We start from the raw sequence: 21,176 nt of genomic DNA on the forward strand, positions 1-21,176 counted from the left end.
AAGTTTTTTGCACGGTCATGAGGTGTTCACAGTTTCTGAGGTGGTGGTTACCCAGTTTTGACCCAAGAAGTTGAAGAGAAAATCGGGGTTATCCCACTTGGGCGCCGCTCCGGTGAAACTCCTCGGGACTGTGACAACTCAGAAATACTAACAAACATAAATCCAGTGCAGTAGAAACAATTCTTGGAGACCTCGCCAAAACCAGAAAGATTTTAAGTTTGAAAACAGAGATTTTACATGACGAAAAAAACAAAAAAAAACATGAAAATGTTTGGCAGCAAATTCAAAATGCAGAACTAATGGAATGGGGATTTTAGGAGGGGAAGTCTGCGCTGAATAAATAGAAGGATAAATATAATCATTCAAAAATATCGATCGGCTGCGGGTAGGGATCGGTGTGGGACAGTCTGAGTGATGTTTGGTGTCAGGAGAAAGGGATTAGGACAGTTTTATGGGCTCCTGGTGCCGCAAGGAATCGGATTAGATTTATGCTATGAAAACATTTAATTTATTCAATTACTGCCCAGATAAATTTTTAAAAATAGCCTGTAACTGGGATTAAGAGATAAAGAGATCTGATATTTTGTGCCAAATTGTAAAAGACCTTTCTGGTCCATGTTTTATTATACAGTAAAACAGAAGTAAAAAGGAGGGAAACAGGGACTTGATGCTTCAAACTTTCCTTCCCTACACAGCAGTTAAGAGTAGTCTGATGTGATCTAATCAGTGTTTTGCTTCCTCAATTTATGATCTATAATCTACTCAGATTATATGTTTTTGAGGATGGGAGCAGTCTTTTCCTGAGCAAGTATTCCTGCTTGGCCCTGGGAGCTATGTAATAATGATTAATAGGAGTCCCCAGTGTAGTCTGCTGGATTGCAGTCTTACAAAGTAATTACAGATGCAATTAAAACAGAGGATGTTTTTGGCCTCTGCGCACTGGTTTTGCCCTAAAATTGATTGCACTTTATACTGCAAGTAATCCCATTAAAGTTGAACATGTATGAAATGAATTGTAATTCCCGGTGAGTGCTGGGGTGGAATCAGAGCCCAGTTTGAGCTGCTGAGGACAGCTGGGTAGGTTGTGCAGAGACCTCCATTTGTCCTGGCCAGAGGTGATTTATTCTGTCTTCATGGTTATATTGCCATAATGAGCAAGTTGCAGGAGGGTGAGTGGGTACACAGCCAGACGTACTCTGCAGAACTGCTGCCCCACTGACTCCTCAGTACTCGGGGTGTGTTTTCCTTGTATCAGCCATGCTGTTTGTCAACAATTTTATCACCAATTCTTTATTTACTGAAATTTTAAGGCTTTACACTGATTTTTAAAAGTAGCATTGTGAATTTATTTAAAGCAGTGTCTGCAGTCTTACATTAAATGTGCTTAAAATTGTGTTGGTTTATCTGCAGGAGAAGGCCTCACTTCTATCTTCATGCAAAGCATGTAGTGCAGACACTTCTGGGTATGACAATATATTCCATTGGTATTGAGGGATGTGGATTTGAGGATGAAGCTTCAGTGTAACCCCATTATCCTCTTCCATGAGTGCTGGTAGTTTTTGAGAGATTACATGTGCTGCAATCCTGACACTGGGACATGGAATCAGATTCTCTCAGGATGATGATGGAGATCTTAAAATCATGGAATACCCTGAGCTGGAAGGGACCCACAGAGATCATGGAGTCCAAGTGCTGGCATAGGACACCCCAACAATCCCACTGTGGGGGTTGTCAGATAAGGTGTGGAGTGTCCATGTGCCAGTCCATGCCTCACCTCTGGGCAGGAAAGTGTTCTGGAGGCCTAAATCCCATTCTCAGAATTGCATAGTTTGAATATCAAGGAAATGTAGATAAACTGGATCAAAACCAGATTGACCCACAGCAGTGATTACTCTGGGCATTTACAGTCTCTCTGTGAAATAACAAGGTGATTCTTGAGTTGCAGTGTTGGTTCTTCTTCCTCACACGCTGTTCTCTCTGTCCCATATTTTCTGTAATTTTTAATCTATTTCAGCCTTTCCTCAAGCCCTCCAATTGTGCTGCATGGGCACAAGAGCGGGAAGAAGGAGACACAGTGGGATGAAAAATCAGATTGGAGATTTGGGGGAAAAATGACCAAGTGAGTCCTTGTTAAGGAACCTGGCAGCTGCACACTCCTGCACGTGGAATCAATTAGCAACCAAAGCCAACAGAGATCTGACCAAACCCTCTTTCTCCTAATTAGCAGCACTCACTGTGCTCCACAGGTGTGGTTTGAGGGCAGAGGTGCTTTGCTGAATTTGGCAGATTCTTTTCCAGAGAGTGGTTTAATTTACTGGTAAAATACTTTACCCCCCAAGGAATGGGTGGTTTATTGCTAGGTTTAGCATCTTTCGGCTCATCTTCTGTTTGTTTTGGTTTGGTTTTTTAAGTTTCTGATTGAATCCATCAAAGTGATTGGATAAATGCATGGTGGAGCTAAGCAAACAGGTGGAGGTTGTATTCATGAATCACACAGCATTTGTTTTGACAACCCTATTTATGCTGTAGCTTTTAAACTTTTTGAAAGGCTGAGAGAATTGGGATTGTTCAGCCTGGAGAAGAGAAGGCTTCAAGGTGACCTAATTGCAGCTTTCCAGTGCCTAAAGGGAACCTACAAGAAAGCTGAAGAGAGACTATTTACAAGGGCCTGGAGCGACAGGGGAAACAGGAATAGCTTCACACTGACAGAGGCAGGTTTAGATCAGATATTAGGAAGGAATTGTCTGTGAGGGTGGGGAGGCCCTGGCACAGGTTACCCAGGGTAGCTGTGGTTGCCCCTGGATCCATGGAAGTGTCCAGGGTCAGGTTGGGCACGTCTTGGAGCCACCTGGGATGGTGGAATGGCTGGGGATGGTGGATGGTGGACAGGTTGGACAGGGCTTGGAGCTGCCTAGGATGGTCTCACCTGCATGGGGTGAGGCTGGATGGGATTTAAGGTCTCTTCCAATCCCAAGCTGTTCTAGGATTCTGTAATTCTACTTTGGGTCACTCCTGCAGAGCATGAAGCTTTTTAAGGTGTGTAATTCCTGTGTGGCTCCAGGTGATGTTCAAAGTTTGTTTAAGTGTTGTAGTGGCAAGTGATTCCCAGGGCCTGGGATTAGCAGCTCTGTGGTTTCAGGCCTGGAGGAGGCATTCCTGGGGCTCCCAGCTGAGCCTCATGAAGGTTTGTGCAGGGCTCAGGCAGTGGCCAGGTGCCCTCCACAGAGCCACTGCTCCTCCCAAGCAGGAGGAGGTGAGAGTTGGGAAAGCAGCTCAGCATCAAAGGCTCTTAGTGAAAGCCATAAAACTGGAAGTACACTCTGTTTCTGCTCCTCTCTTTCCATTAAGGAACAGAAAGCATTAACTCTGTGGGCATGGAATAAGGTTCTGCCTTCTTTTGCATCCCTCCCAATCTGTTTGGAATAGGTCAGAATGCTGTGCAGAATGGCACCGAGTGCCTGTAAGGACAGGAGAGAGGAGCTGCTGCCACACGGCTGTCACGGTGTCACCCAAACCTACAGAGACAGGCAGCAAGGTGGGTGTGGTGGCAAAGGGGCACAGTCAGACTTGATGAGGCAGCGCTGTCAGGTGTGCTGATCTGTGTGCTCTGGGGGAGCGTAGGAGTGCCGGCTGGCATTGGCAGAGGAGGGGCTGGGTATGGAATGGGCACACATTCAGCAGTCACAGCCTGTGCCGGTGCTTTTCTTCTGACTGCTGAAATAGATAATGTGAATGTGTTTTTGGCACAGCTGTGTCAGCAAACCAAGATGAGCAGCTCAAAGGCTCCAGCCGTGCTTTGGGCTTCATTCTAGGATGAGCTGCTGGTTTAAAGTAAACTCACAATTTTGCTGTCTGATCCTATGAGCTGATTGAGGTCACATTGCTGTGGTGCTGTTTATTTGTCTCCCAGTACAATAGCACCTACTGTAATCCATATGTTACCGTGTGCTTAGGGGAAACTTGGAAGGGCTCTGTTGTACAAATGAGCTGGCCAAACTGCTGAAAACCCAAGTACTTAATCTTGTGGTCCTGTGGCAGAATTTAGAAAAAAGTGTTTGCTTCTCCTCCATATCAGCCAAAGCATCCCTCTCCCTTCCTAGATCCTTTTCCTACTCTAATCTTTCAGAGCAATATTTTCCTTGATTTATAGTTACATTTTTTTCCTCTTTGTGGGAAACAAAAAATTAGTAGGAAGTGCAGTGGGGGAGCTCAGAATTCCTCAGTTCTGAATTTTGTCTTTTTTTTACTCCACTGACACAGACAGTCTGTCTCTTCATGCCCTTAAATTCTTGCTGGTGGCTACTGGCACTTTCTCTTGAGGCATTGGTACAGTTCCATTGCAGGTTCTGAAGGTTCATTTCAGTCCCTAACTGATGAGGTTCCTGGAAATGAGGCTGGGGTTTTATTTGGTAATGGCATTGGTTCAGCCTTGCAAAATACTGCTTGCCTGAGGTGAGTAACAGGTTTTGATGGGTGAGTAAAGCATCATCTGTCATCGTCACAACCAAGTACAGGCAATGTGGTTGTGTCTGAGCTCCTAAGTGTTCTGTGCAGTTCTGAGTTTAGTTGTGCTGCAAGGAGTCATGATGGGGTTTGTGTGTTTCTGTTTAAACTGCAGCTCTGTTCCTCACTGATGGCGCAGGAGAGCCTGGCAGATGTCACATGTCAGGTGTCAGGCACCGCTGCAGAGCTCCCAGGAGACGAGAGCTCTCAGAGCCAGTTTGTGCTGAGTGAGAGGAGCAGCTTTACTCAGTTCCCACCCTGTTTCAGGGCAGAAAGGTGATTTGTAAATCAGTTATTCCCAGAACAGCACAGTATCAGATGGTTCCCTCAATGCCAGGTGCTTCTTGAATGGTATTTTGCCTCCTGGTCCGTGGAAGCTTAGTCAGAAGTCCTGCAAATTTCATGTTAATACTTGATTTACAGTTTTTGGGTTTATTGCACCACTGCATTTGTCACCAGAGAGAGATGCTGGAATCCTCATGTCATTGGAAATTATCCTGGCAGCAGCTAGAATGGGATTTCTGCTGAAATGTTTTTCTTCCCATCAAGTCCGATGGTGTTTATAAGAGTATAGTGAACCCCTATTCACCCATTTAGCCTTCACACTCACTTGGAGTAAACCTGTTTTGTTTTGTGTTTTGTTTTTTGTTTGTTTGTTTTTTAAATTTTTCATCTCCTAACAAAAGCAAGATGGATGTTAAAAGCCAAAGCTTGTTTTCTGCAGTAACAATGAGGTGATTTCCTAAGACTTCACTGGTTCAGGTGCAGAAATGAGATCAAAACCTGAGTATTTCTGACCTCTTCCTGTGGATTCCCCATCTAAAGACAAAGCATAGAGGTCTGGGTGGGAGCATATTAATTAGCCTTCATTATCTCTGCCAGCCTGGCAATCATTTATCATTTAATAAATCTGAATCTGCAACTTGGAACTGAATGACTCATCTCAGTTTTGCAGTATCTTCTTTTGCCTTAATGTTTCTGAGACTTAAAATGCTAAATATGAATAGAAATCACAAACTGGGATCACAAACATTTCCATCACAAATGAGGAATGTTTGGGCCTGGCTATGGTTCTTCAAAATGTTTCATGCTAGTTTCTGCTCTCTTTTTAATTGCCCCATTTGCTTCTTTTTATTGGGTTGTCTTGATTTTATTGCAGATTTTACTGATAAGGGAGCATTATAAGAAAAGCAATTTCTTTATTATATTTTTCTGTGGGTTTTACTGGATTTATAAAATGCAGAGATGAGCCTATTTTATCAGGTCTTCTCTGGTTAAATTCAAGATTATTTTCTACATTGTGATTTTTAACAATTTTCTTGGCCCAATTTGAAGTAAATTCTCCAAGCTAATTACTTCTGCCCATGTAACTTCCAAACTCTTTTTCCCAGAGGGATCTTTGTAAATAATCTTTGTGCTTGAGCTTCTTTATTTTTAAAGCCTGAACACAAAGAATAAAATCTAAAAAGGGATGGGCTTGCCCTTGTTGAAACTGGCAACCAAACAGTTGCTACAAACAAATGTTTACAGATGTACAAGGCTACATCAAATATTAATAAATTCAATACCACCAAACGCAAAGCTCATTTAGTCCAATTCCTGCCTGTCCCTGCAGCTGTGAGGATGTGGATGTGTTCTGTGACCTTGAATGCAGACACCAGCCGCAGGTGTTCCACACCTGCAGCTCCAATAAACCCGTGGAAGCTGGGGAACTCCTACAGAGGTTATCCTGTGCCACCCAGAGATATTTGCTGTTGCCATTTGCAAACGTCTGTCCTGCTTTTGGCCCAGTTAAAATAATCATAAAGAGCCGTGGTGGTGCTGGAATTGGAGCTGCAGGAATGCTGAAGTGTCCTGTGTTGCCCTGCATCAGGTCCATGGGTTTGCCTTTGGCTGAATTATGCTCACACTGAACCTGTAGGTAGAAAGTTGAGCACCTGGAAGACTTCAGGTCAAGAATGGAGTTCAGGGATTCTCTTGAATCAGAACCAAGGTCTGATGATCACAAACCTGGGGTTCTGTGTTAGAGAAGGTGGAGGACTGTTGGCATTTGCAAATGAAGGTATTCAGCTGTTCTGTTCCTTTGTGCTGAAAACAAATACACAGCCTTCAAGGCTGCAAGTTCTGAGTCTTGGGGAGGAAAAGATCAATTTCAAGTGAAGTAAATTTGAGCTGAAGGAACTTGAGAGCTCTGAAAAATCAGGTTGTTGTTACCACATCAGGCATTCAGAATCAGGCCCCTCACATTTGACCTGTGTTTATAATCTTCCTTTTCTTCCTCCTTCTCCCTTTGAGCAGTGGGGAAGGGCTGTGAAGAACCTTAAGCTATGAGGAAACAATTCTGCCAACAGATGTGGATAAACCTTCATGCTTTGAATGTTCTGAGATCAGCGGTGTACTCTCCCATAAAACATGGAATTGGTCCATTGACTCCTTTGGGTGGTTTTGCAGTGGTGTAACTTTTGCCCTGTGTTCAATCCAAGTCATTATGCTTCTGCTCCTTGCCCAGCAGTAACATTCCACTGCAGAAACAGCTTCACTTTTATTGATTCCTCCTAATAGCAGAGAATCAACAAAGCAGCACATTATTTATTAGACTGAAAAACACCAAATAATAATGTGTTGTTTTATATTAGATGATCAAGTGTAAGAGCCTTCAGTACCTTGGTTAATGGGTCTGGTTGGAACGTTCAGCTGGAATACAATAACTGGCTGCCCAGAGAGCTGTCCTTAAGATGCCAAATATATATATTCTTTTTCTTTTCCTATTTAATCCTTTTTCCTCCTCTCTCTTATATTCCAGTTCTCACATGCACAAAATGCATTTTTCCTTAATACCATTCAAGAGCATCTCTGGAAGGACAGATTATTTCTGGAGGGTTTGTGTGGATTTCATATTAGCAAACCTGCTCTACTGAGCTCTGTTGTGTAAAGGAAGATGCAGTCCTGATAGTAAATTCTGCATTTCCAGAACTTAGGAAGGAGGGATAGAGCTGTGGGATGAAACTGGAGGTTTCCCCTGTGATCAGCCAGGCCTCACCCTCAGATCAGAGACTGTTTGTAAAGACACTCGTTGTTTTTCTAATACAAATTTATATATTCTGGGTTTGGGGCTGGGCTTCCCCAGCTCACTTGGCCACAGGTGCACTTTGAGATTTTGTCAGGAGGGAGCTCCAACCTCTGTCTGCACCAGTTTGGGCAGAACCAGAGCTGTTCATTCATGTGCAGGGGTGTCACTGCCTTGGAGACCTCTGCTCCTGCAGTGCCATGGGCACCTTCCCCGCTCCTGGGCACAGGAACTCTGTCTGGAACAGCATGTGGAACTTGGAGATCTCCTTCCATTGTCCTTCTGCCATGGCACTGAGCTGTCCCACCAGCCTCAGCCTCTGGAATCTGCATCAGGATGGTGCTGCTCCTGAAGTGTTTGAAGGAGGTGAACTGGATGGAATCCTGCAGGAAGCTGAGTCCACTTAGAATTATAATTTCTTCAGAATCTTCTTCCTCTTTGTGTTGAAATGAAGTGATGCTCTGTCTCCTTGGGGGTGGAGAGAAGGATGTGAGCCTTTCAGAAGCAAGTCCAGCATTGTTGAAGCTTTAAGAAATACAAGTTTTAGATAAAGAAAGGGAAGAACATGTGGGATGAAATTTTGATAGGGTGGTGGAGGCAGGATCCTGAGACCGGGGAGCACATAGGAGTTGAAGACAGAGGGGGCTTCTCCACTCAACAAAATAGCCCTGTTTCAGAGTGAAGCAAATGCTTTCAGACTGAGGTTTCAGTGAAGTGCAAATGGCTGAGAAAAGATCTCAGACTAATGAAGTGCTTGGAATAAAAGTTTTGGACCAGAGCTTGCAAATGCAACCTTTGACTTGCCTCTTTCTTTCTGGAGTTCAGTAGCTCCATAATGCACACAGTAAAGAAGATCGAGGAATGGGTAATCTTTGCAGCTATTTGCTCATCAGAAAGGTGGTTTTTTAGTTTAATTTTTTTTATGCTTGGTTGCATTTGCAGGTCAGGAGTAATAAAAGATGCACAGTGACACTATTTAGCACACTTTAAAATAATTTTATCTGGACCAGTAAAGTGTTTCTGCATGGCCTGTGTTTTAAGCTCCAAAGCTTAAATCTCTGAAGTCTGCCATGTATCATACCTTTTCTAAAGCTGCCCTGTGTGTGTCTGGATGGGTTTTCTAGTTCTGCATCTGGATTTCCTGTGATTTCCTTATCAGGACAGGCTGTGCTGGAGCAGGGATGAGTGTCAAACCCCTCTCTCCTTCCCAACTCTCCCTCCTCCCTTTAGTGGCACAGGGAATGGGGTTATGGTCAGTTCATCACAAGGTTGTTTCTGTTGCTGCTCAGAGAGGAGTTAGAGTCCTTCCCTGCTCTAGCAGTGAATTCCTCTCGTGGAAGACAGTTTCTCATGAACTTCTCAAAGTGAGTCCATCCCATGGGCAACAGTTCTCCACAAACTGCTGCAAGTCGGTCATTCTTCCCCGAGGTCAGCCCTTCAGGCTGTTCAGCATCACTTACCTTGTAAATCACCAGTTTCCTTTGATTAAATTACTCACTGTTTCAGCAGAGCTCCCACACAGGTAGTATCAAGGCACCATTAACGTTTGAAAAGACCTTTAAGATCATCAAGTAAACCAAGATGTGCCTGAGAGTACTATTGGAGACCAGTGTTCCAAAATTAAAACATTACCAGTAAAAGGGGATTTTCTCTACTGAGGTGGTGTGGCAGCACACAGATGATAGTTACTTCCTTCACAGTGGGATACTGAGTGTCAGTTAATGAAAGTTTGTAAAGGACTTTGACAGAACTCACTGCTTGAAAGGTGTTTTTAACATTTTAATTTGATTGTTATCTTTTTCTTTACTTCTGCAGTGCCAAGACAAGCTGTGCCCTGCTCTGATTCCCAAACCTGTGAGCAAATGGATTGCTTTGAGAATGGAAAGATTTGTACTCAAACAGGCTTCCAGCAGCACAGGGAGAGGTACAGAAATCCCAGATTTTCCCCATCTTTTGTTTGAAAACATTTGAAGGGAGCATGGTGTTACTGTGAGTAGAATGAACCTGTCAGACCAAGTGTTACAGTTCTCTATCCAGGAAATCCTGCAGACACCTTTCATTTCTACAGGTCCTCAGCCCAGGCCTCCTCATTCCAAGAAGTTCAGTGACACTGGAAACAGTGCAGGAATAATGCTTTAATTTTATATTGCTTTTGATTTTGGATGTTTAACGATATCAAAGACATTCCAGATGATTGCAGAAACGGGAAATAATGAAAATCTTACTACCAGCAGTGGCAATCAGGTGACTGAGGCTGGCAGACCTGTCAGACGTCTCCGGAGGAAGAGAAGATTGCCTCTGGATTCAGAGGATGAGGAGGAAAATGCATATGAGGATGAGGTAAATGAGGCTGCATGTACTTCCTTTAATGAGAGCTGTGAAAAGCAAGGGCAGTTGTCTCAGGGCTCCTTGTGCAGTGCTAGCTGGGCTGAGGGAGCTGGTTCTGTACCCAGGGAATGGTTTGGGTCTGATCCTGATTTACATCAGTGATGGGAATATCTGTTCTGAGGAGTCACAGGGGTGAATGAATAGCTCATGTGAAGTGAAAGTCAGGAGTTCACTGTAATAACACCACATATCTCCAGAACAACTACACTCAAATACTGTTGTGTGATACTGAAGATCAGTGTTAAACCACAGGGTTTGTTTGGATTTTATTACATACTTGGACATACTCTCACTGCGTTACCAGAAACCTGTATTACTGGTGCATAAACAGCAGTACCTCAGTCCTGAGCTGATCTTTCCTTCAGTTTCCTGCAGCCCCTAACTCCTTCCCAGGGCCCTGTGCTCTGCTCCTGCCCATCAGTACCTCTCTGAGCCATTTTATGTTTAATCACATAATACAGGGTTCTGTATGGCAGAACAGGGGCAATAAAGCTGCAGCATCTGCTGTCATGAGCAGTTTAACTCATCATCTTGCTCAGCTTTTCTCTGGGATGTGGGTGCAGTGTTTTAAGGGATGGATGTTTTCAGAAGTCCTTGCAGTCTCTCTCTTCCCCCTTCTCCTTGTTCTCATTAGAAACTGCCCCCTGTCCCTTCTGGGAATGTTTTGCAGGCAGCTTTGTATGGCACATTTTGCCTGGTTTTGGTTTGCTCTGAGAAATGACAGCCTGGGAGGAATCAAACCTGAGTTTGCAAACACGCAGAAGAAACGGCAATGACGGTCAGGCATGGAGTGTGACACAGAGAGACCGCATTGTCTGGAGTACTTATCTATGACAAGAGTTACTTGAAGGTTCTGCTTCCTTCAGGGCTTCATAAATTCCTTTTTTCTCCCTATATCCATTCCCTGGCACAGATGGATGTAAGAAAGGGAAGGGAGAAAGGAGTATTCAGTAAGGCTGCTGATGTGAGCAGCAAATCCTGCATTGCAGAAAGCAAATCCTCTGTATTGTAATGGGGATTTTGGTCCTGTGCTGCTCTTTAACAGCCACATTTAAATGAACTTCAGTAGCATATATTAAATAACTTGTAAAGCACTTTGGCATACCAAGATCACCGTTATCTGTGTAACATTCCCTCCTGATGTTCTTTCAAGGTTGTTCAACAGACAGCAATGCCGGCTAGTCCTCCTTTTAGTTACCTGTTACATCCATGTTGTACCTGCATTGTGAGATGATCAGAGGGGAGGGAAAACAATCTTGCTAAACTTCTTTTTAACATATCTGTGTCTAGGAGAAGAATAAATCAAATAATATGAAAAGCCGCAGAAACACTAAACCAATAAAACAAGGTGAGCTAAGCTCATAGTCTTTTCTTTAATGTTATAGATTTTTTTTTAGTAGCTATTATAAAGTTAATAATAATAAATAAAAGAATAAAGGACAGGAGAGCTCATTTCACATTCAGAACAGCTTATTAGGTACATAACCCTCTTACCACAGTCAGCTTCAGAGGTGTATTAGTAGGAATATCCTGGATTTGCCTGGATGATGGACACAGAGTAAGGATCTGGAAGGAGTCAGCTTCATCCAGAGCTCACTGAAGACAGTAAGAATCTTTTTTTCATTGGCTTTGGAGAGCTTCAGTCAGAGCCTACAGTGCTAAGTAAAAACTAAATTGTAAACAACGTGATTGATTGTAGACTATGAGTTGAATGTATTATATACCTTAAATCAGTCAATATGTAACTGGGGGGAGAGTTTTAATACACATTTAGAATGTAATTTTCCGTATGTATGACTGTGGTTCTACCAGAATGAATCCAAGTTGTTTTCATCATCTGGGAGCTGCCTCCCTAGTAGATGCATTGTGTTATTAGGAGGTTATAAATATATGTGTGTATATAAAAAAAATACTGTGAACTTAGCAAAAAATAGCTTGGTTTTTAATTTATTTTATTTTAGGCTTATTTTAGCTGCAATTATATGCCTCTCTGTGCTGCCTGTTAGTTTATATTTAACCCCTTATTCCTCTGAAATGTCAGGAGGAGGAATTAACTCTAACAATTTTAAGTTATCTGCCTTGTCCAGACTTTCCCTTGGCACCTTTCCTTGGGCAGCTTGCCAGCAGTGCAGGTGCCACAGTTCATTTGACCTGTGATACAATAAATTTTCATTTCCTGAGGAATGAGTCCAGTTTTCCCATTGCTGGAATTTCCAAAAGCAAGCAAAAGCAAAGAAGGCAAGCAAAACCTTTCCTCAAAAGTTGAGTAACACTGCCTCTTCTGGGGTGCCACAGCAAACATGGGAGGAGAAGGAGAAGAGAGGAAGAGAAGCAGAGCAGGAGACATCAGAGAGAAGTGTTCATTTTTTTGTTGTTTTTGATTAATTAGTGCTTCCTGGAAAGAAGAAGGCATGGAACTGGTCTTCCTACTTGGAAGAGGAACAGATGCCAGCTGCTCCCCAAAAGCTGTTCAGAGAGGTTGGCATTTTTTTCACTCTCTTGCTGTTTTTCTCGGGCAACATCACAGGATTACTGGCAGTCACAGGATTGCCAGCTTGGTGGGGGTGGGACTGGAGACCACCCTTAAGCTAGCACTTGTATTTCTGAATTGTTTTGGTACATGTAGGCCAGGGAAACAGGAATTTGCCCTGGGCGCCTCATCCCAAACTGTGTAAAAAATGCTGGTTGAATCTTACAAATAAGCAGCAGCTGTTTGGATCTGCTCTGCTCTGGACCAGTGGGCTGTTAGGCAGCTTCCAAGGAGGGCTGAGAGGGACAGCCTTCTGTCTGTCACATGTCCTGTGGGATTGTACAGAGCCTCCCAGCCTGTCCCTGTGGGATGCCATGAGTCTGCTGGCTCGGGCAATGGTGTGGGCACACTGGGGAGTGCCAGGAGGGAGGGTGGGCTTGTGTCAGTCATGGCAGTGCCAGAGGCTGGGTTCAGCCTTGGTGAAGCTGCCTCTGCACCCCAGTTAAATGTGCGGCTCCCAGTGAGCTCTTCAGAGCCCAGGGCTGTTGGTCCTTCCAGAGCCAGCTTAAAAGGAAGGTCCAGTCCTGCATTGGGTCATTTGGTATCCCAGTTCAGGGTGCTTTTAAACTTTACTGTATTTCAGCTGTTTCACTTGGATTAAGACTGCAGATAAATAAAAAACACAAATGTTTTTTGGAATAACTGTGCAACTGGGCTGCAGATCTAGCCTGCCTTGTCCCTTTCCTTGTCACGATTTGAAGATGACAAGTTACCTTTTGGTGTGAGTCTGGACTGACACAAAGTGATTGTAGCTTTCCCAGCTCTTTGATTCTGCATTGATCTGGGAAGGGGATTCTTTTGTGTTTGAGAAGAGCTCATTTCTGCATCTGCTCAAGGATGTGTTTGTAGCTAATTGCAACAGTGCAGTGGTTTTGAGAGATTAATTAGAATAACGACTAATGTGAAATATGGTGATGGTGCCATTGCTGATCCCTGAGCCTGCACCTGTCTGTTGAAGCCACAGTCACTTGGGGTGGGATTTTCTTCTCTAAGTTGAGCATTTGAAGCCTGAAATATGAAAATTGGAGCCTTAAGTATGTTATAACTGCTCTGCAATAGATTTGGTCTTTAGGGATTAAAAACAAATGCTTCTTCCCCCATCACAGTATCAGTCATTCCCACAAGGCCGAAATGGATTTAAAGTTGGAATGAAATTGGAAGGGGTGGATCCGGAACACCCTGCTCGATTCTGTGTTCTCACCGTTGCTGAGGTAGTTGTTTTTCTTGTCTTTGATTCCAAAAGTCCCATGTACATCTAGAATTTTTTTTTTAATAAAAAGTAGAAACGTAAGAGTAATAGTACTTTAGTTAGTTAATTAATGGTAGGAATTCAAGGTGACACTGAAGGAAAGGTGTTATGTAATTAAGGATCTTTGCCTGAAATCCTACTGGCAGATTTTTACACTTGTTGCTAAGAATAGCAAACCTATTAATTGCCTGTAGTGAACAAATATGAAAGAGAACAATGCCATGAGGCCCTAAGACTTAGTAAATATAAACAAGTCTGAATACTTTTATGCAGCTTCAGTTATGTGAAATCTGGGTTGATCTGATACAGACATTTAAGTTCTGGGGCTGCTTTTGTACCCCCCATGCATGTGTGCATGGCATGGAGCAGGGGCTCAGGAAGGTTCCACTGACCAGTTCTATTTCCAGCTGTTTGAAGTGGGGAAAGAGGAGCATGGAAACTGGGAGAGCAAATTAGTTAAAATACAACTAGAGTTTCTGAGAAATAAACGAGATCCTAAGTTACTTTCTCAGAAAGTCAAATATGAGGGAGTGTTTTATTAGTGATTGTTTTTCTCTTTTGTGACCCTTGGTGATAATCAGGGCTTCTGTCACTGTAGGTCCAGGGGTACAGGATGCGACTGCACTTTGATGGTTACCCAGAGTGCTACGACTTCTGGGCTAATGCTGATTCCTCAGACATCCACCCTGTGGGCTGGTGTGAAAAAACAAGCCATAAGCTGCTCCCTCCTAAAGGTATTACAGAAAATAGAGCGGTGTACAAGAAACCATAAATTCGATTAAGATGTCCTGGCTCTACATATTTCATTTTTAGTGTGATTTCATCATGGAACTCTATCTGAGGGGCTAAAGGGAAGAGGTTTAACTAACACAATGACTCACAAAAGAGCAAACTATCTTCTCTGTGATGTTCCCAAAGACTGTCCTTGTTAGTCACAGTAGAAACTCTGGATTGAATGTCTGTCTGTGCTTCAGAACTTGTTTCTTTCCTGCGTTCAGTCCTTTCCTGCATTCAATTTCCTAGAAACATTTGAAGGTTGAGATTAATGATTGGACATTATGGTGAAAAAGAGAGAGCTGGTTTAGCTGAAATGCACAGCCTCTGGAGATCATAGCAGGGCAGTTATCACGCAAAGTTCATATTCTTTCCAGGTAATTTCCATTTCTGAAAAACTCACTAGAATGTACCAGGGCCATGTAAAGCAATCATTTTTTTCTCTCCTCCTAGGTTTCAAGGAGGGAGAATTTAATTGGACTTCCTATCTGAAGAACTGCAAAGCTCAAGCAGCTCCAAAAAGCCTTTTTAAGACCCCCAGCAGTGTAAGTGGTGATATGGAATAGAAGGGGTTTCAATAGGTCTGGTGCTAAGTGAGTTTTGACCAGAATATTTATGTGGTGTTAATATGCTTATGTCAGAGGTACAACCATGGTACAATCAAATGCAAGCTACTTCCTGCTGTGTTTTATTTTTAAGAAAGAAAACTTGTACAATTTTTCTTCCTTTCCTCAGTCACTGATTTTCCAGAGAAAGAATTTGTATTTCCCTTCCTCTTTAATGCTGGAGGAAAAGATTTATTGAACCATTTATTAAATATATTACAACCATCTGTTTTACTGTGCCCCTATGGTCAAGATATTTATGCCACTTTCATCTAATTTAATAATTTCCAAAATAATTTCTGGATTCCAGCAGCATGCTCATGTGTGCCATAGGATTAATTGTGGGGCTGTGGATCTTGAGCACTTGTCATCCTTCCCCACTGGTGCTCTCTCAGTGGTTGTTAACCTCAATTCCTGTGAAATCCTCCATCCCATTCCATGTTACTGGGATGACATGAAGCCCATGGGCTGGTGGATTAGAGGCTGCACATGGGCAGTCACTGACTCCAGTCGGATCAGGGCCCAGCTCTGCCCTACTTCAATCACTTTGTCTCCTTGAAGAGTCTCCTAACTTTTCCACCAGTAAAACAGGATGTGCAATGCCCATTATCCTCAGCAAATCACTGCAGGGTGTCTCAGCCTGGGAGTCTGCAGTGGTGGGTGTACCTGGAAATGCTGGGTTTTGAGCCACATTAGCTCTTTTTTAGTAATAGTCATTGCCAGAACTCATGGAAAATCCTGTCTGCAAACCTCTTAATAGTCACTGTAGTGTGTTTTGGTCTGTAGGTTTTGGGGTCAAAGGAGTTTAAAAGGGGGATTTCAATGGCTTGACCATGAATGTGGCTGATTTCTCTTTCCTGCTGTCCTGTTTCTCAGCCTGTCACACCTTCTGGGTTTCGTCTGGGAATGAAACTGGAGGCAGTGGACAAGAAGAACCCATCACTGGTTTGTGTTGCCACCATCACAGACATGGTGGAAAACCGGCTGCTGATCCATTTTGATAACTGGGATGAGAGCTACGACTACTGGTAAAAGACTATTTTTGATACATGTCTGAAGGTAGACTGGCTTTGTTTTAAATGCAGGCCCTAGAGTTGGGATCTTATATCAGTTCTCAGGCATCTGAATAATTACTTGGGGTTTTCACAAAGAGCCAGTTGCCCAGTAGTTCCTGTTTGGGTGCTGGGCAGCTCAGTGCAGAACCATTGGGGGTGGCCTGAGCTGTCTGGGAAGCATTGGAGATAAGAAAACTCCTTGTGGTGCCTGAAGGAGCTCCAGGAGAGCTGGAGATGGCCTTTGGACAAAGGATGGAAGGACAGGACAAGGAGAATGACTTCCCACTGCCAGAGGGCAGGGATGGATGTGATATTGGGAAGGAATGTTCCCTGGGAGGCCGGGGAGGCCCTGGAACAGGGTGCCCAGAGAAGCTGTGGCGGTCCCTGGGTCCCTGGAAGTGTCCAAGGCCAGGTTGGACAGGGCTTGGAGCACCTGGGGACATTGGAAGGTGTCCCTGCCCATGGCAGAGGGTGGAACGGGATGAGATCCCTTCCAACCAAACCACTGCAAAATTTACTTTGTATCTCCCTTTCTTTTGGGACAGCTTGAATGCCTTGAAAACCCAGTGTTACACATTCTAACCAGGCAGTGCTTGTCTTCTACGCCGTGATCACACCCACTGAAAGCATCTGCTCACCCAGCAAAGGCCTATCAGACAGCATTGAAATCCTGCCTTTCTTTTTGGTTTCCATCTGACTGGTGCCACCTTTCCCTCTTTGATTCAGGTGTGAAACGAGCAGCCCATATATCCGTCCTGTCGGCTACTGCCAAGAAACTGGAACTCCACTGACAACACCACCTGGTAGGTTGCAAGTAAGACTTACTTCCTGCCTCAGCCAGAAAACCTGCAAACTATATCTTCCACATAATTACATATTTGCAAGTTCCAGCTAGCTTCAGAACTCTTTACTGCCTGAACAATATTATTGTTCCTACCTTTTGCCATTGCAATTTATGTTGTTTCATAGTTCATTGAAGAAATCCGTCTTAGTTTGAAAACACAGGTGTCTGCTAAGGAAGGCAGGAGCCTCTCTTGAAATGAAAAATGTAAACCACCCCCCTCCAAATTACTATAATTTTGAAATCAAGGGACTCTCGGGCAAAGATATGGGAGTAGAAATTGCAGTTCTTTATTAGGGAAAAAAAAATTAACATATAAAAATAAAAACTAAGTAATACAGAACAACACTGCCAGAGTCAGAGCAGGCCTGGCAGCCTGTGGGGCAGGGAGGTGGCAGCAGCCCCATCCCAGGGTGGCTCAGCCCTCCTGCAGTGCCAGCTGTGCTTCTGCTGGAGCAGGATCCTGCACAAGGGGGGAGTTTTCCTCTGGAGCTCCAGGGCTGGGGGAGATGGGCCTGGGCTCCTCTGGGAATGCAGTGGGGAAGAAAGCTGCTCCTCTGGGAATGCAGTGGGAAGAAAGCTGCTCCTCTGGGAATGCAGTGGGAAGAAAGCTGCTCCTCTGGGAATGCAGGGGGCAAAGGCTGCTGTGCTGTTCCCAGGTCAGATTGTATCCAGGTAGGAATGCTCGGCTCCTCCCCTGGGCGCAGCATCTCTCCATGGATGATGGAATTTTCTCAGCCATGCAGGGACACTCAGTGGCCATGAACAGCAGAGATCTCCTGGAGGGAGGATTGGCTGTGGGAGAGATAAAGAAAAGTGCCCAAAGAGCAGCAGAGCCCTGCCCCAGCTCTGACAGGTGGCAGTGAATACACACCCCCAGCTACATATTGCAATCTGTGACAAAATGGAACAGGGTTTGGTAATTTATAATTGAATTTGATTTTATAAGGGAAAAAGTGAGAAGGATTTCCAGCATTTCCTTCAAGGTCAGCTGGGAGAAAAAGGGATCTCTACCATGATTTCCTAGATGGCATTTCTGGAAATCATAGAATACTCTGGCTTGGAAGGACCCACATGAATCATTGAGTCCAGCCCTTAAGTGAATGGCCCATACAGGAATTGAACTACTGCCTTGGCATTGTTAGCACCATGCTCTAATGATTACCTAGATGGAATTTCTGGAAATGAAGGAGTAACTGAATCCACATTTCTTTCTGTTGTACTGGAATTTGGTAAATGAAGAGAATGTTGGCAAATAAGGGAGGACAGAACGTACAGGGAAAACAGTGTTGTTTTCAGGCCTTGGAAGTGCTCGTTCAACTTAAAAATAGCAAACATAAAGCAATTAAGTCTGACATTTGTCAGACTGACAGCCCTGGAGCAAGAATTCCTGTAGTTGCTGTGTTCCAGGGTCAGTGGAGCAGGAAGCACTTCCTGATCCTTCTGCATGGGGGGGAATTGGCCTCACTGTCTTCACTATAGGTGTAGAAAGGGTTGTGAACATTCCCTCTCAGCTGCACCACATCTGTCCCTGCTCCTGGAATGTTCAGGACTGAGTGAAGTCCTGCAGTTCTCTGCTCATGTCAGGATTTCCCATGCCCCCACAAAACCTGCAGCCAGTTCTGGTCTCTCTGCTGAAGGACTTAAATGCAGCAGTTTGCAGACTGTGCTCTGCATTTAGTCACTGCACCCTCCTGCCAGAAGGAACCTGTCCTGGGGGTAAACATTATTGAAATAGGAAAGAAGTAGAGCAGTTTCTTAAATGTAATTGCCAGGGAGAGACATCCCACTGTTGTTAGAGCAGCACACCCATGGAGCCTTTTCTCTCCAGACTGCTGGGTTTACTCACCCTGGGTGAGCGGGCAGCAGGAGAGGAGAAGGTTCTACAGTCTTACAGGCACTCACACATAGAGTAGTTAATAAAACAGGAAATTAATGTAGTGATGCTGTTGCCCATCACAGAATCATCTCACTAGCTCATAATTGGAGTTTCCTTTAGAGAATAAGAATCGATTAAGCTGTGCAGAAGTGAACTCACCAGGGTTCAAGCCCAGTGTAAAACTGAGGAACTGGCAGAGCTGCTCTGGGTGGAGGTGGTGGGTAGGAGCAAACAGGCCACTTTCCTGCACCATCCATTGCAAGTGCTCATTACAGTGTCACAGAGCTGCCTTTTTGTGGTTTGTAACAGTAAATGTGGGGTTTTTCTTACAGAAATGTTTATTCTCTGTTTTTTCAGGACACAGGGATTCCAAAGCCTTCTCGTGGGAGAAGTACTTGGAAGAAACTAATTCCCAAGCAGCCCCTGCAAGAGCCTTTAAATTGGTAGGTGAATATCTTTGATTGCTCTTGCTCAGTTGCTGTTATCCGCCCTTTTTTGCTAGAGACTTTATTTGAGCATGGTTCACCTTGTCTGTGCGAGGAAGGTGAAACTGGTTTGCTTTGAGTTTAAGATCCTCTCACTGCTGCTAAAACAAAAACACACAGCAAAATACAAGATTTTTTTGGTTTTTTATACTATGGAAGGCTGGCTTGGAAAGGATTTTTGACTAATTATCTTCAGTGGTTCCATTAGCAGATTTAAGGGCAGAACCTTCAGTCCACACAGGTAACTGTGGCTTCCAGAGGTATGTGGGAAGTGCCTCACAGAGGGCACAGAGAGAGGAGAAAGAGTGCAGTTATCTGGTGTCCCCTCTACATGAAGTTTTAAAAACTTTTCTAAAATTCACCTTGCAGGTGTGCAAATCCGTACTTCCCTAGCTGGTGAGGCTGGAATTAAGGTAGAGAAGTTCATACCAAGGGTTTATGTGTGCTGATATAGATCATAGTCCTTCTGGGGAGGAGCCAGCTGTGCCCTCCACAGAAATAAATGTATTAACAGATGAAAGAGCATCTCTGCCAAACCCCTAAGACCATCCTGCAGATTCAGCGTGAAGGTGCTTCTCTCAACCTTGAGATAGTGAGTTTTTGGTTCTTTCATTGCAGTTCAGTGTGTTTATCTGGAATCTCACTGTAAGCAGAAACAAACCAAAAGCCTCTAAAATGACTGTACTTTTAATTTGATTTTTTCCCTTCCAGTGCTGCTGGCTCACCTTGCTAAACTTTGCAATATGTTTAAAAACTCTTCTTTGCCATTGTAACACTTGTCTTGGTTCCTTTTTCTGAAGTGGGAGTTGCAGGTTAATACCTGCTGCTCTCCTGTGTATTTCTGTGGAAAGGTTTTTGGGACTGAGGAGGAAAAGCAATCAGAGAGGCCTCAGATAAGAGAGGCAAAAATCCAGCTAGACAGGTTTGATAATTTGCTAGATTTCAGCAGGTATCCACATGAGGTTGGTGCAGGCTGCAAAGTGGTGTTAGGGAGGTGGAAGAAGCTTTTGCCTCTTCAGAGACCTGTAGAGCTTTAACTGGAGTTATCTGCATCACATCCAAGACATCCCTGGGATTGAGGTTTCCCATAGCTGCAAAGCAGCTTGGAGCCAGGGACAGGATGAGGAGTGGAGCCTGTTAGTGGGACACAGTTGTTGCCCCCAAGAGTGGACTAACCTTTTTTGAAATCCCAATAGAGCTGGAAGATGTGAACTTAAAACTCCCAGCCCAAGTTCTCTGTAAGATCTGCCATTGTGGTTCTTCCTTCAGATTTTCAGGGTCTAAAGTGCGGTGAGAGATGTCATCTGAGCATAAAAGGGCTTTGCTCATGACAGGGAGCCTGTTCTATACTGAGAACTTCCTTCTTTGGATTCTTCCGAAGTGAAGTGTCTTCCCAAGGGGGATGCAGCTGCCTTGTCTGCCTCCTTTCCTGTTTTCCAGACATTTCTGCAGCCATTTTTCTACTTCTTCAGGTATCAGGCTTTGAAAGAAAAGTAGAAGGGCCAATTCTGCCCCTCACAAAACTCCAGAGTGCAAATTAGCATCTAAAACTGTGTTTCAAAAATGATACAGAAAAGAAAATGTATTCAATATATCAGCAGTTAATAGGACTCTTTCAAGACCAAACCTCGTTATTTTTTCTGGCTTGGTTGGACTGAAGTGCAAATAAATGGCAAAGCTATTGATTTTTTAAAAATAATAATTATTATTCCAGCTAACAATTACAGGAAATCAGTACATAAAAATGTGGGTTGAGAGCCAGAACAGGCATTTCTCACTGAATTAGCTTTTAACAATTTT

At 43.8% G+C, this 21,176-nt stretch overlaps 1 protein-coding gene across 9 annotated transcripts in view; it reads left to right on the forward strand.

Annotated features, from left to right (window-relative positions):
• The window catches only part of LOC100220846 (lethal(3)malignant brain tumor-like protein 4), a 42,274-nt gene that overhangs the window by 477 nt on the left and 20,621 nt on the right, over nt 1-21,176 (forward strand). For 4 of the 9 annotated variants that reach the window (XM_030290551.4, XM_072917869.1, XM_072917870.1 and 1 more), the window contains exons 2-11: nt 9,386-9,494; nt 9,802-9,910; nt 11,249-11,306; nt 12,348-12,436; nt 13,595-13,702; nt 14,336-14,471; nt 14,965-15,056; nt 15,993-16,144; nt 16,898-16,974; nt 19,249-19,334. In XM_030290551.4, coding sequence (XP_030146411.3) covers nt 9,386-9,494; nt 9,802-9,910; nt 11,249-11,306; nt 12,348-12,436; nt 13,595-13,702; nt 14,336-14,471; nt 14,965-15,056; nt 15,993-16,144; nt 16,898-16,974; nt 19,249-19,334 — 1,016 coding nt within the window. Of the gene's footprint in view, nt 1-2,014; nt 2,120-3,429; nt 3,536-9,385; nt 9,495-9,801; nt 9,911-11,248; nt 11,307-12,347; nt 12,437-13,594; nt 13,703-14,335; nt 14,472-14,964; nt 15,057-15,992; nt 16,145-16,897; nt 16,975-19,248; nt 19,335-21,176 lie in introns of those variants that run through there. The other 5 variants (XM_030290556.4, XM_072917872.1, XM_072917871.1 and 2 more) reach the window with 5 other exon arrangements.

This window comes from Taeniopygia guttata, chromosome 23 (assembly GCF_048771995.1).
Source record: "Taeniopygia guttata chromosome 23, bTaeGut7.mat, whole genome shotgun sequence".
Taxonomy (NCBI): domain Eukaryota; kingdom Metazoa; phylum Chordata; class Aves; order Passeriformes; family Estrildidae; genus Taeniopygia; species Taeniopygia guttata.